General features: G+C 43.8%; 1 protein-coding gene across 1 annotated transcript; it reads left to right on the top strand.

The window, feature by feature from the left end:
* The first annotated feature begins 12,111 nt into the window (after window positions 1-12,111).
* RNF113B (ring finger protein 113B) lies at window positions 12,112-13,947 on the top strand. Its single transcript, XM_011933811.1, has 2 exons — window positions 12,112-13,464; window positions 13,559-13,947. Exons 1-2 carry the CDS (start codon window positions 12,513-12,515, stop codon window positions 13,618-13,620), a joined length of 1,014 nt encoding a protein of 337 aa, XP_011789201.1. The 5' UTR covers window positions 12,112-12,512; the 3' UTR covers window positions 13,621-13,947.
* Window positions 13,948-14,303: the final 356 nt, after the last annotated feature.

Below are 14,303 nucleotides of genomic sequence, written 5' to 3'. Positions count from 1 at the left end.
GAAAAAGGTAAAAATTTTTTAAATAAGCAGTAAAAAAGAATTTTTAATTAAGTTTTTCAACAAGAATAGCCAACCCAAAAGGCTTTGGTTAACAGAAATCACAAATCTCAACTGTTGCTCCTGAAATTGTGAGAATACACTATCTAGATCTGAAATCTTTCCTGGGGAACTGAAAATAAAAATGCAAAACAGATTTATTACATTATGCCTCAAACTAGTTTTAAAATTGAAAATTCAATGATGCCTGACTTGAGAAGGTTCTATAATATGCATGGCAACAGTAAGTAAATATTCTCCCTCTCAAATACATATTTAATTTGAATACATATTGGGTTGGTTAGGGAGTTTCTATTCCTCCAATTTACACAATCTGGTCAACTAATTTATCATATACTCAAATCCCTTTCTGTTCTGCTCATTATAATACCAGGTTTCTTAACAGAATCTTTAATGATTCTCTCATCATCAAAAGCTGTTCTTGGTCAGGTGCGGTGGCTCACGCTTGTAATCCCAGCACTTTGGGAGACCGAGGCGGGCGGATCACGAGGTCAGGAGATCGAGACCATCCTGGCTAACACGGCGAAACCCCATCTCTACTAAAAAAAAACACACACAAAAAAAATTAGCCAGGCATGGTGGCAGGCACCTATAGTCCCAGCTACTCAAAAAACAAACAAACAAACAACAAAAAAAGAGCTGTTCTTGTCTGCTTGTTACAATGACCAAAGTATGGCACAAAAAATGAAAAAAAAATCTTCTGTGAACTTGGCCTGAAAGAGTCTATGGTAATTTAGGTAGACAAAGAACATTCATTTAAGAATGCATTCTAAATTAAAGGCCTCAAATATATTTTAAGTGCTTTTCCTGTACTGCTTTACGATGGCAAAAAAAAAAAAAAAAGTACTCATTTCTGACACAGCCTTAAGAAATCTGCCCAGCTGCCTGATCGACTTGAAGCCCTGCAAGGGGGTATGGGTTCATGTTCTTGGCCACTGGGCACACCCGGCTCTTCCTCCTTGTTAAGGAGTACGTTCCCACCGGCCAGCACCCATCAGGCAACCCCAGTCCGGGCCATTCACTGGGGACATCATGGGAAGTGGCCTGCATCACACGACAGAGAGAGGAGGAAACACACGCTCCTGCCCTGAGGCACGTCTGACACCTGCAGAGCTGCCGAGCCTCCATGGGCCTTATCGGTTTGCCACCAACTTGGAGTTGTAAACTCAGAAACATCCTGGGTCCAGAGCCAAAGACTGTCCTCAGCACACACTACATAAGGTTAATCGGTGTCAATGAGAGAAAGGAGCCTGGGTCCATATGGTGAGCCTTGGAAGTGCAGGACATGCGTTTCACCCCCCAAACACTTCTGAAGGAGGACTTCGCAGGGACGTCTCTCAAGGAAGGAGGGTCCTTCAGAGTGCAGGGGGTGTGGACACCACAGACTCCACCTTCCTTAGAACCACAGTGAGGTCCACAGGGGACCCGCAGGTCAGCCTGGGCAGCCCAGGAAGCAGTCAAGGCACAAGGGCACTACTTTAAGCCTTAAGACATCTTAGCCTCTCCTTTGTATCTAGAAAACTTCTTTCTTCTTTTTTTTTTTTTTTTTTGAGACAGTCTCACCCTGTCACCCAGGCTGGAGTGTAATGGTATGATCTCCGCTCACTGCAACCTCCACCTCCAGGGTTCAAGCGATTCTCCCGCCTCAGCCTCCCAAGTAGCTGGGATTACAGCACACACCACCACATCTGGCTAATTTTTTTAGTCGAGACAGGGTTTCACCAATGTTGGCCAGGCTGGTCTCAAACTCCTGACCTCGTGATCCGCCCACCTCGGCCTCCCAAAGTGCTGGGATTACAGGTGTGAGCCACCGCACCCAGCCTGAAACTTCTTTCTTTTAACAAATATTTATGAAGGCTCCTTTCTCAGAGAAACTGTTCTGTTCAGGACAGTCCTGTGAACAGGAGGCCCACATGGGTGCTGCCCAAATGCGAGGGGTGTTCGGCCCCACCAGGAGAGTCCACTCACCCTGAACGATGAGCAGCCATGTTCAAGCGGGCAGGGCTGCCAACTCACGCTCAGCAAACTGCACCCAATCCAAGGGACCGCAGAGCTCTAAGAACATTTGCTCTCCCAGATTAAAATAGCAAATGTGAACACTTTCCCTCAGGACTTTCATTTTCTTTTTCTCCAGTCAAAATAACTGTCTTAATGATTGGACTGACACCCCAGAGAGGGCTGGGTTCGGCATTTATTACATGTCATATTGAACAGCATGCTTTACAAATTACAACGGAACAAGACTGTGGTCACAAATTACATCAACGAGAGGAAAATGAAAATAAGATAACTAAATGTACATGTCATCAACAGCCCTCTCCACTAGATTATTTCAACAGCCACATGGTTTCTGCAGCTGTAATTTCCAGCTCCATATGGTATTCCAGCAACTTCTAGATTAAAATGATTTCCACTCAGCTATAACCATGTTGCTCTCCTATTGAAAGCCTTCCACAGCTCTCATCACCTATTAAGTTGAATAAGTTACTTCGCCTGACATTCAAGACCCTGTAAGGTGACATGAACTTACCTTCCAGGACTTTCTCTATTTCTCCTCAGGACACAGAGCCCCCTTCCTTACCACTGCCTGGATCCTCCTCCCCTACATCTTCACTTGCCAATATTCTGCTCCTTCATCAAAGATTATCTCAAATGCCATGAAACTTTTCCCATTCCCCTCTATTTGGGAGTTCAAAGCATCTTGTGTTTCTCTTCTGTCACTTATCATACGATGCCTTATGTGACAGTATCTCCACTCTTAATTGGGCTATCACATTGCAGTGTAAACATTCAAATATGAGATATGTTGAAAGAACACCATCACCAAAGAGGAGGTTCACAGAAAGACATTCTACTTGCAAGGGAAGGGATACAAGTCAGTGCAATCATTTTGGAAAGATACATTAGTTTCCAGGTCAAAAAATAATGAATGAGCTGTAGAAAATGGAATGGTAATTCCTCAAACAATTAAATCTAGAATTGCCCTAGAATCCAGTGATTCCACTTCTGGGTATAAACTCAAAAGAAATGGAAGGAGGGATTTGAACAGATATATCTGTATGTGCATGTTAATGTTTTTTTTTTTTTTTTTTTTTTTTTTTTGGAGACAGAGTCTTGCTCTGTCTCCCAGGCTGGAGTCAGTGGTACAATCTTGGCTCACTGCAACCTCTACCTCCTGGGTTCAAGTAATTCTTGTGCCTTGGCCTCCTGAGTAGCTGGGATTATAGATACACGCCACCACACCCAGCTAATTTTTGTACTTTTAGTAGAGATGGAGTTTCACCACATTGGCCAAGCTGGTCTTGAATTCCTGACCTCAACTGACATGCCCACCTTGACCTCCCAAAGTGCTGGGATTACAGGTGTGAGGCACCACGCCCGGTCCATAAAATCTTTATTCACAATAGCCAAAACTTAGAAGCACCAAATAGATGGATAAACAAAACGTGGGATATGCATATGATGGATTATTAAGCAGCCTTTAAAAAGAAGGAAATTCTGACACATGCTACAACATGAAGCATGAAGAGATCATGCTAAGTGAAATTGTGACTGCACAAAAGGATGACTACTGTATGATGCTCCTTACATGAGATATCTACAACAGGGAAATTCAGACAGACAGGAAGTAGAAGAGTTACCGGGGCAGGACAGAGAGGGAGAAAGATGGACAATGTTCTGGAGGACCAGGTGCGGTGGCTCACGCCTATAATCCCAGCACTTTGGGAGGCCGAGGCAGGCGGATCACCCGAGATTGGGAGTTCGAGATCAGTCTGATCAACATGGAGAAACCCCGTCTTTACTAAAAATACAAAAAATTAGCCGGGCTTGGTGGCACATGCCTGTAATCCCAGCTACTCAGGAGGCTGAGGCAGGAGAATCGGTTGAACCCAGGAGGTGGAGGTTATAGTGAGCCAAAATCGCGCCATTGCACTCCAGCCTGGACAAGAAGAACGAAACTCTGTTTCAAAAGAAGGAAAAAGAAAATGTTCTGGAGATAGATGATGGTGATGGTTGCACAATAATGTAAGTGCACTCAATACCACTGTGCTGCATGCTTGAAAATGATCATAACAGTAAATGTGGCTGGGCACAGTGGCTCACGCCTGTAATCTCAGCACTTTGGGAGGTCAAGGCAGGCAGATCACCTGAGGTCAGGAGTTCGAGACCGGCCTAGCCAAATGGAAAAACCCCGTCTCTACTAAAATTACAAAAATTAGCCGGGCATGGTGGCGCGCACCTGTAATCCCAGCTACTTGGGAGGCTGAGGCAGGAAAACTGCTTGAACCCAGGAGGCGGAGGTTGCAGTGAGCTGAGATCGTGCCAATGCATTCCAGCCTGGGTGACAGAGCAAGACTCCGTCTCAAAAAACAAACAAACAAATCCAGTAAATTTTATGCATATTTTACCACCATGGCCAAAAAAAAAAAAAAGATGACTGAATAATTGTCAGAAACAAAATCACCTGGGATATATTAAAAGGTTTCTAAAGGAACCTATGCTGCTTCCCAGGAATGGTATCAAGAAAGGTATCATCTCATTTCAAATGCCAAGAAAATTACATACTGAAGAACAGAGCACCTGCTTATCTCCCCAAGTCTTCTATGGGTTTTCTGATCACAAGGAACCTTAAACAGAAAAGCAAGCCCCCCCCCAAAATAAATATCTAGGGCAAAATGACACCTGAAGCAACCACAGAGAGCTTTATCTTACCAATCCCAACGCCTGCATGCTTCGCTTTCTTGACTTGCCCTGTTAAGCCCTTCTGAAAACTTCAAGCGCTCTTTCCAGTGGTATGCTGCTTTTGTATCAACTCATGGGGACCCTCTGTTAAATTTTCAGGAATTTTTACCAGTCAGTTGTTTAATAAAGACATGGATTAAAATAAATTATATCAATATTTATTAAGCATAAATTTTACAAAGTAATGAATACTCAAAAATCATCACTTCCTAATTATTTTACATTTTACTTTTATCTATCTGTGATTGTGAGGTTATTTTTTCTGCTGCATCTGGATGGTAACCATACTACATAGGAATGTGCTACTGCACACTTCTTCCTAATTCTGCGTGCAATGGTGTCACGTTGGCAGCCTGCAATTGCCCATGGTGGAAATATTTACACCATGGAAACTGGCAAACTCTATGAATTAAGAGTTTTGTTTCTGGTTTTCAAGACAGCTGGTTGTCAAACTGGTTCTTCCCTATTCAAAGTATCTTGTCAATAAAATTACGTATTTTAAAATACACTTGGAAGTATTTGCCAGAACATCAGAATGAATTTATTTTAATCCACAAAAGAGAGTAGACACAGCACTAGAAACAATCTTTTTAAAAACAAGTCCCTCCCAAATTCTTAGAGCATAGGATCACCGAGAAAACGTAAAGGCTGTGGAGCTGGCCACTGCTACACGTCGTCACCAAAGGTGGAAGCAGGATGGGCGTTAGGAATCCAGGCAATCACATTTTGGTATTTTTTCCCTCTAAATATTTTTTAATGTAGAGTCGCACTTCCTTAAGAAGCAACAACAAGCAAATCACACTCCACATACTGTTTTATAAAGCACATTTACATGTTAATATAGTATGAGCAATTCTCCAAAAATCAAATAACCTCCTACACCCTTATTAACATAGAACTTCAAAATGACACATTAAAATGCTTGCTGGTGGCCGGGCACGGTGGCTCATGCCTGTAATCCCAGCACTTTGGGAGGCCGAGGTGGGTGGATCACCTGAGGTCAGGAGTTCAAAACCAGCCTGGCCAACATGGTGAAACCCCGTCTCTACTAAAAATAGAAAAATTAGCCGGGCAGGGTGGCAGGCGCCTGTAATCCCAGCTTCTTGGGAGGCTGAGGCAGGAGAATCGCTTGAACCCAGGAGGCAGAGGTTTGAGTGAGCCGAGATCTCGCCACCACATTCCAGCCCGGGCAACAAGAGTGAAACTCGGTCTCTCAAAAAAAAAAAAAAAATTGCTTCCTGGCTCTTTGGGTCTGACACTGCTTTCCTGTTTCAAGTATTTTAAAAGTTAAAATCTGACTGGGAATGTGGAACTGAAGGAGAAACCATGTGGATGTCATTTTTAATACCTATGACCTGGCCTGGATTAACAAAGAAAGTAAGGGTGAAGAAAGGGCCTGGGAGAACAACCGCCATGCCCACCATATGCCAAGCCTAGGCTCAGAGAGTGGGGCCCCTAAGGGGACTGGCTATGAGACACACAAACCTCCTAAAAGCCAAAAACCGAAGGAGGATTATTCTCAAGGTAAAAGAAATAACACAGTTGTTCGAAGGACAGTGGAGGCAGCGAGTTTGACAGGTTTCACAACACTCCCCACCCCTGCCTTCCAGTCCTCAACATACCCCACGCCAGTTTTTGCGGCAGACAGCTCAGCCTCATTCAAAGATGAGTGACCACAGAATAAGAACGCAGGCAAAGGCAGATAATAAGGTGCATTTGTAAAAATAATCAACAGAAGCTGCTGCATAACGAAAATGCAGTGCCCGCTGTTCAGAAATTATTAACAAGTTCAAGATAATGACAGGGGAGCATTCGTCCAAGCGTGGACCCTTGTGTGGATGCACAGGTCCCATGTCCAGGAAGCTGGGCCTGAAAAACAAAGGTAACAGACTAAGAGCTCAGAAAAAAGAGTCCTCCATTGTCTCAAAAATATCAAAGATAAAATGGTCCTTCTAAAAATGGGGGGTTCAGAGACTAGATAGGAAGTTCCAAAGAACTGTCATCAATCTAGGAGATTTTAAATGGACTGATAGAGCTGAAGAAATGAATGGACTAGAAAAAAAATCCAGAATGGAAGCCACACAGCTACAATAAAACATAGTGTAAGCTCTTGTAAACAGAGGCAGAGAGCAAACAAGGAAGTCACTCAAAATTACTAAAAAGGAACAAAGACACATAAATGATAACAAGAATAGATGCTAGATTTAGAAGACAAAGGAGATAAAACCTAACAACTGTGGTTCCCAAAAAGTTAGCACCATTCAAAATATATGCAAAAATATTAAAGGATCTTAAAATTTTACTGATACAAAGACAGACTTGAATCAACAGATATTATAGTATAGGACGTACCAGTAAAAGTGACATAGAACAGCCAATGACCATGCAATGCTGGTAAAAGTCTAAACTTCAAAAAAAGTAAGAGAACCTTACAGGCACATCCAATGGAAAAAGCTAGTCATGTGCAAAAGAAAGAAACATTAACCCAGCCTCAGCTTTCTCTTCCAGAAATATCCAGCGCTAAAAAAGAAAGGGAGCAATGTCTAAGAAATTCTGAGGGCAAGAACGTGTGGCTCAAGACCTTAGTACTCGGCCAAATTGTCCTTCAAATATAAAAGCAAGGAACAGCTATCCTTAAGTGTAAGACCTCAAGGAACACAGTACCTACCAGGGCTTCTCTAAATAAAATAATGTGGCTGGGTGCGGCCACACTGGGTTTACCCTTGTAATTCCAGAACTTTGGAAGGCCAAGGCCAGTAGCTCACTAAAGCCCAGGAGTTTGAGACCAGCCTGGGCAATACGGCAAGACTCCATCTCTACAAAAAGTACAAAAATCAGCCAGGTGTGGTGGTGTGCACCTGTAAGTCCCAGCTATTCAGGAGGCTGAGATAGGAGGATCACTTGAGTCCAGAAGGGTGAGGCAGCAGTGAGCCATGATGGCACCACTGCACTCCAGCCTGAGTGACAGAGCAAGATCCTGTCTCAAAAAATAAAATCGATTAAATAAATAAAACAATGAACCAACCAACAAGTCAAAATTTAAAACTCAGGCATGGTAAAAACACAGTAAAAAGACTAGCAATAAGTTCTGAATCCATGCTAAAAGAGAACTAAGTCAAAGACCTATGGGAATTGTGGCATTATTAGAACAGAATAGACGTGTTACAATCCTTCACATTGTAAAATTCATAATTAACTGATAAAATTTTGGAGCTTGGGAAAGAGGGACAGCATAGGTCAGTTCTAATTTTTTTTTTTTTAAGCTTTCAAAGGAGAGTGTCTCATAAACTCATAGTTTATGAGAAATTATTCTAATCTCAGTATTTATCATCTTCTGTCATTAATTTAGTTTTTAAAAGATAGCGCTAATCTCTCTTGCAATGAAGTCAGCATTTCTATCTTGCTTTAGTTTCTTTTCCTTTGCTTTAATTAAAGTCTTTTATTTTACACCTTTAAGTATTAAATACCATGTATGATAAGATCCCATGCCCATGGCAAGTTCTAGACAGGGCTCACAAAATGTTACCAACATCACTGGCCAGGCACAGTGGCTCATGCCTATAATCCCAGCACTCTGGGAGGCTGAGGCAGGAGGATCGCTTGAGCCTAGGAGTTTGAGGTTACAATGAGCTGTGATTGCGCCACTACACTCCAGCCTGGGTGACAGTGAGACTGTCTCTCAAAAAATAAATTAACTAATTAATTAATATTATTTCTAAACGGTAAGATTTAGGGTGAGGTTTTTCATTTCTTCTTTTTACTTTTTTGTATTTTTTTTAATAAGAATGTATCACTTCTTCCCAAACAAGTCACTTTTTAATGATAAAAAACAATCTTATCATTACTACCTAAGAAACTGACTTTATTGCTTTTGCTCTTCTCCATTGCTGCCAGCCAGGCAAAAAATCTAAACTTAAGTCTATTCACTTATTATTATTCCTTTTATTCCCCACTTCACAGGGGATAAAACTGAAATCCAGGGCAGTTAAGTCATTTGCTCTAGGTCACAGAGCACCAGGATGTGACCTCAGACAGTCAAGCTTCATAACATGTGAGCTGACAGAATTACTTAAGTTCATTTGGTTCATCCTTCACTTAGGTACGTGTGGTCCTAAACCAGCAGGGAGAAGTGCTATCTGCAATGAAATGGCCATACTCATGCATGTCTGGTGGATGTACATACAATACAACTCTTTCAGAAAGCAACAAGAGTGAAATTCTGTCTTAAAAAAAAAAAGTCTTGAAAATGCTTAAACTCTAATTCTGTAGGAATCAAACCTAAGAAAACAAATGTAAAGACAGGGAAAGGTATATAAATGAGGGAACACAATCTAACAACAGAGTATTAGGACAATAATGCATCATAGAATCATACAATTGATCATTATGCAGGCATTAAAATGCACATTATGGAGAAATACTAAGGAACAGGGGAAAATACTTATCAAGTGAAGACAGCCCACTAACATTCCTCATTCAACACAGCGAACTGCACTCAGGCATTCAGCCCTATTCCCTCCCAAAATCCCACTAAAATGATAAACATTACTTTACAAAGGCAGATTCCCACAAAAGGAGCCAGAAGAAAGAGACACCAGAGAAAACAAGAACATCAATAATATTTTAGAAGAAAGAAAGTGAACTGAAAAATATCAACTAACTTGGAAGAAGGCTGAAACTGAAGGCTGCAGAGGGAGATGACAAGCAACAGCACGCCAATTTCAAGACAAATCCCAGGAAGTGCAAGAATCACATACCACTGGAAACAGATACGGCTCCACACAATAAGACCGGCTGAGAATTTGAAAAATTTCTGATATGGTTTGGATGTTTGCTCCCTTCAAATCTCATGCTGAAATGTGATTAGTGTTGGAGGTGGGGCCTAGTGGGAGGTGACTGGATCATGCGGGTGGATCCCTGAGTGCTTTAGCACCATTCCCTGGGTGATAAGTGAGATCTTGTTCTGAGTTCACGATCTGGTTGTTTAGAAGTATGTGGCCCCTCCCCACTCTCATTCCCACTCTTGCCATGTGACACAGCCTGCTCATCTTTGCCTTCCACTATGATCAACCGGAAGCTTACTGAGGCCATCAACCAGAAGCAGATACCAATGCCATGCTGCTTGTACAGCCTACAGAACTATAAGTCAATTAATCCTCTTTTCTTTATAAATTACCTAGCCTCGGGCATTCCTTTATAGCAATGCAAAACTAACACCATCTCCCACCCCATGCAGCCAGGCACCTACCCTTTCCCCAGCCTGGCAGAAGCAGGACATACCTCTTCTGTGGAGGCTGAATCCGAGAGGACCTATGCTTAAAGGGCCCAGGAACAACCAAAGGTGGGAATCAGATGCTGTACTGAAAATGAGAGGTTAAGTCAAAGTTTATACCCCAAATTATAAGGCCTTCCCTTCCCAGCCCACTTCTACAGCTCTTATCATAGAATTCTGGCAGCAAAGATCACACCCCGCAGTGGAATGTGAGATAAGTCTTCTCTGTAGAAACTCAGAACCCAGCAGAAAAGACGTATGGACACTGATGTGGTTTAGCTGTGTCCCCACCCAAATCTCATCTTGAATGGTAGCTCCCATAATTCCCTTGTGTTGTGGGAGGGACCCAATTATCAGAGATAATTGAATCATGGGGGCAGTTTCCCCCATACTGTTCTTGTGGTAGTGAATAAATCCCATAAGATCAGAAGGTTTTATACGGGGAAACCCCTTTCCCTTGGTTCTCATTCTCTTGTCTTGCCTGCCACCATGGGAGATGTGCTTTTCACCTTCTGCCATGGATTATGAGGCCTCCCCGTCACATGGAAATGTAAGTCCATTAAACCTTTTTCTTTTGTAACCTGCCCAGTCTCAGGTGTGTCTTTATCAGCAGCGTGAAAACAGACTAATATGGAAATACGGACACCAACATCTAGGGGTCCCCAAGAAACAAGACAGGTTCCAACTGAATCACACAAAGGACAGTCTACTGTACAAGTACGACAATGCTAGTGCATTCCAGCCAGCTTTTAGGCACCTGACTCTTAAGTATAAACAGCTGGAGATAACCAAGTATTTTAGACAAGCTTCCAACATGAAAGATGGGATCTAACAGTTGAAGAAAAATCTAGAATTACTATCCTAAGAGAAAACTGACAAATGATGAATTGTTCTTTACACTGTAAGCTTATTCATCGCATTTCCTCCAACTGAGGATGCCTTAGTGTCTAGGAAGGGAGACCCACACAACTTCTCCCTCAACCCACAGTAGCCAGTATTTTGGGGGCACTACAAGGGAGCTGAATCTCATCTTCCATTCTAGTAAGTACAGAGATAGAACCTAAATTAGAAAAAGAAATTGCATGTAACACTTTATGACATGCACTGACTAAATAAGAACCGGAATCCATTTACATTATATAAAAGAATTATTTCACAACTTGAAGATAAACTCAAGAAAAAAAGGGTTGAAAATTTTGAAGGCCGGCTGCGGTGACTCACGCCTGTGATACCAACAATTTGGGAGGCTGAGGTGGACGGATCACCTAAGATCAGGAGTTCCAGACCAGCCTGGTCAACATGGTGAAACCCTGTCGCTACTAAAAACAGAAAAGTTAGCTGGGTGTGGTGGCACACGCCTGTAATCCCAGCTACTCAGCAGGCTGAGGCAGGAGAATTGCTTGAACCTGGAAGGCAGAGGGTGCACTGAGCCGAGATCGTGTAACTGCACGAGCCTGGGCAACAGAGCGAGACTGTTTCTCAAAAAAAAAAAAAAAAATTGAAAATGATTATCTTAGGTATGAGGAATTGGCGTGTGGAGGGGCCAGGCAGGGGACAGCCGATTTCAAGTACAATAAGTGCTTGGTGATATTTTTTTAAATGTTTACATGTGTTACTTTTATTTCAAAATGAAGCCGGCTACGCAACCACAAGGGCAGTGTGATATCACAGTCTTTTAATAAAGGCTAGATGAAAAGAATAGACACAAAAGTATTGACGTGGTTATCTTTGAGGGGAGGGATTATAGGCGTCTTACTTTTTGCTTGTATCTTTTTGTTTTTGTTTTCTGCACTTCGCGTGTTGCTTTTAAATACACATTTCAAGCGCCTGTGTTTTAGGATGAGCACCACGGGTTCGCTGTGGTCTGGACTGATTCCACCTGTGGCCTTTTAGGAATCTGTTGAAAAATGAGTGTGCACCGAGGGAGCTGAGGAGCAAGTGAAGGTGACTCCCTCAGGAATCCATCTGAGGGCCAGGAGACAGATCAAGGGAGGGAAGGAGGGCAGAGGCGGTTTTTTTTTTTTTTTTTTTTGAATTTGAGACTGGGTCTCACTCTGTCACCTAGGCCAGAGTACAGTGGCGTGGTCCCGGCTCACTGCAACCTCTGCCTCCTGGGTTCAAGCGATTCTCCTGCCTCAGCCTCTCGAGTAGCTGGGACTTCAGGTGCCCACCACCACACCCAGGTAATTTTTATATTTTTAGTAAGGACGCCATGTTGGCCAGGCTGGTCTTGAACTGCTGACCTCAGGTGATTCTCCCACCTCAGCCTCCTAAAGTGCTGGGATTACAGGCGTGAGCCACCGCGACTGGCCTAGGAGAAGCTTTTCTTTCACTTACTTTTGCTTTTTAGGACGGGGAGGGCCCACGCCCCACGTGCAGTGACGCAAGGGTGACGCAAGGGCGACGCACGCCACAGCCGTTTGGAGCCTGAGACTCAAACATGGCAGCGCCACCTTCTCCAGGAAGGACGGCAGACCAGGTATGCACCTTCCTCTTCAAAAAGCCTGGGCGGAAAGGGGCTGCAGGCCTCAGAAAGCGCTCGGCCTGCGACTCCGAGCATGGAGAGAGCAGCGGCAGCGGGGACGAGGGCGACGCAGTGGCTCGGCCCCCGCGGGTGGCACCGAGGCCCCGGGGCCTCCACAGCTGTCAGAAGGCGGCTCAAGGCGACCGGAGGGGCGAGGAGGCAGCGCCTGAGAGCCTCGGCATAGTGTACAGGTCCACCCGCTCGGCGAAGCCTGTGGGGCCGGAGGACATGGGGGCCACTGCTGACTTCGAGCGGGACACCGAGAAGGAGCACCATACGCAGACCATCTTCAAACGCAGCCAGCAGGTCCAGGAGGCATTGTGGGGCCGGGAGCACGACCAGATCTACCGGGGAATCCACAGCTACCCGAGGTACCTGAAGCCCAGGGACACGTCCATGGGTAACTCCTTCTCGGGGATGGCGAGGAAGGGCCCTATCCGTGCGCCTGGGCACCTGCGCGCCACTGTGCGCTGGGATTACCAGCCCGACATCTGCAAGGACTACAAGGAGACTGGCTTCTGCGGCTTCGGGGCCAGCTGCAAATTCCTCCACGACCGTTCCGATTACAAACACGGGTGGGAGATTAAACGGGAGCTTGAAGAGGGTCGCTACGGTATCTGCGAGGATGAAAATCATGAAGTAGAAAGCGAGGAAGAGGAAATACCATTCAGGTGTTTCATATGTCGCCAGGCCTTCCAAAACCCAGTCATCACCAAGTGCAGGCATTACTTCTGCGAAAACTGCGCGCTGGAGCACTTCAGGGCCACCCCGCGCTGCTACGTCTGTGACCAGCCAACCGGTGGCATCTTTAACCCCGCCAAAGCACTGATGGCAAAACTGCAAAAGCTTCGGGCTGCGGAAGGTGGGAGCAATTCCCATTTCACAGAAGACCCAGATGAGGGTCCAGTTCCCATGGCTAAGGTTTCCCATGATTCTCACATTTAAAAATAAATTGTGATGAGAAAAAGAGATGAGAAAGACTCAAGTCTGTTTGGACACTGGGGAGAAGCAGCCTGTTGAATAAGATGAGAGAGATGGCAGTCTTCCTGCAATCCCAGGCCTGAGTATGTAATCAAAAGAATTGAAATCCGGATCTCAGAGGTATTTGCACTCCCATGTTCACTGCAGTATTATTTGCAAAAGCCAAGAGGTGTAAACAACCCAAGTGTCCGTGGATGGATGAATGGACAAAATGTGATACATACACACAATGGAATGCTATTAAGCCTTAACGGGAAGGAAATCCTTTTAAAGATTTAAACGGATCCTTTTAAGGATCACATGCTACAACTTGAATGAAACTTGAAGACGACACTGTGCTAAGTGAAATAAACTAGTCACAAAAAGACAAACACACTGTATGATTTTTCACTAAGGTGTCTACAGTTGTCAAAATTACATAAAAAGAGTAAATGGTGATTGCCAGGGGTTAGAAAGAGCGGGAGTGGGGAGCTGTCGTTTTAAAGGGTACAGAGTTTGAGTTTTGCTAAATGAAAACGTTATAAAACTCTGTTACACATCAATATGTATATAGTTATGGTTCACTCACCATATGAGTGAACACTTAAAAATGGTTAAAGGTACATTTTATGTTTTGTACTATAATTTAATTTTATTTTTTTCAAAAAAGCTAAGAGATACCAGAGAAGGAAGGAATGACAGAACCAAGACTGGGAGGGAGTGGAGAGGATGGGGTTCAAGAGTTAG

This window comes from Colobus angolensis, unplaced genomic scaffold, assembly GCF_000951035.1.
Source record: "Colobus angolensis palliatus isolate OR3802 unplaced genomic scaffold, Cang.pa_1.0 Scaffold13, whole genome shotgun sequence".
NCBI classification, from domain to species: Eukaryota; Metazoa; Chordata; class Mammalia; order Primates; family Cercopithecidae; genus Colobus; species Colobus angolensis.
This window is presented reverse-complemented; position numbering and strand designations above follow the sequence as displayed.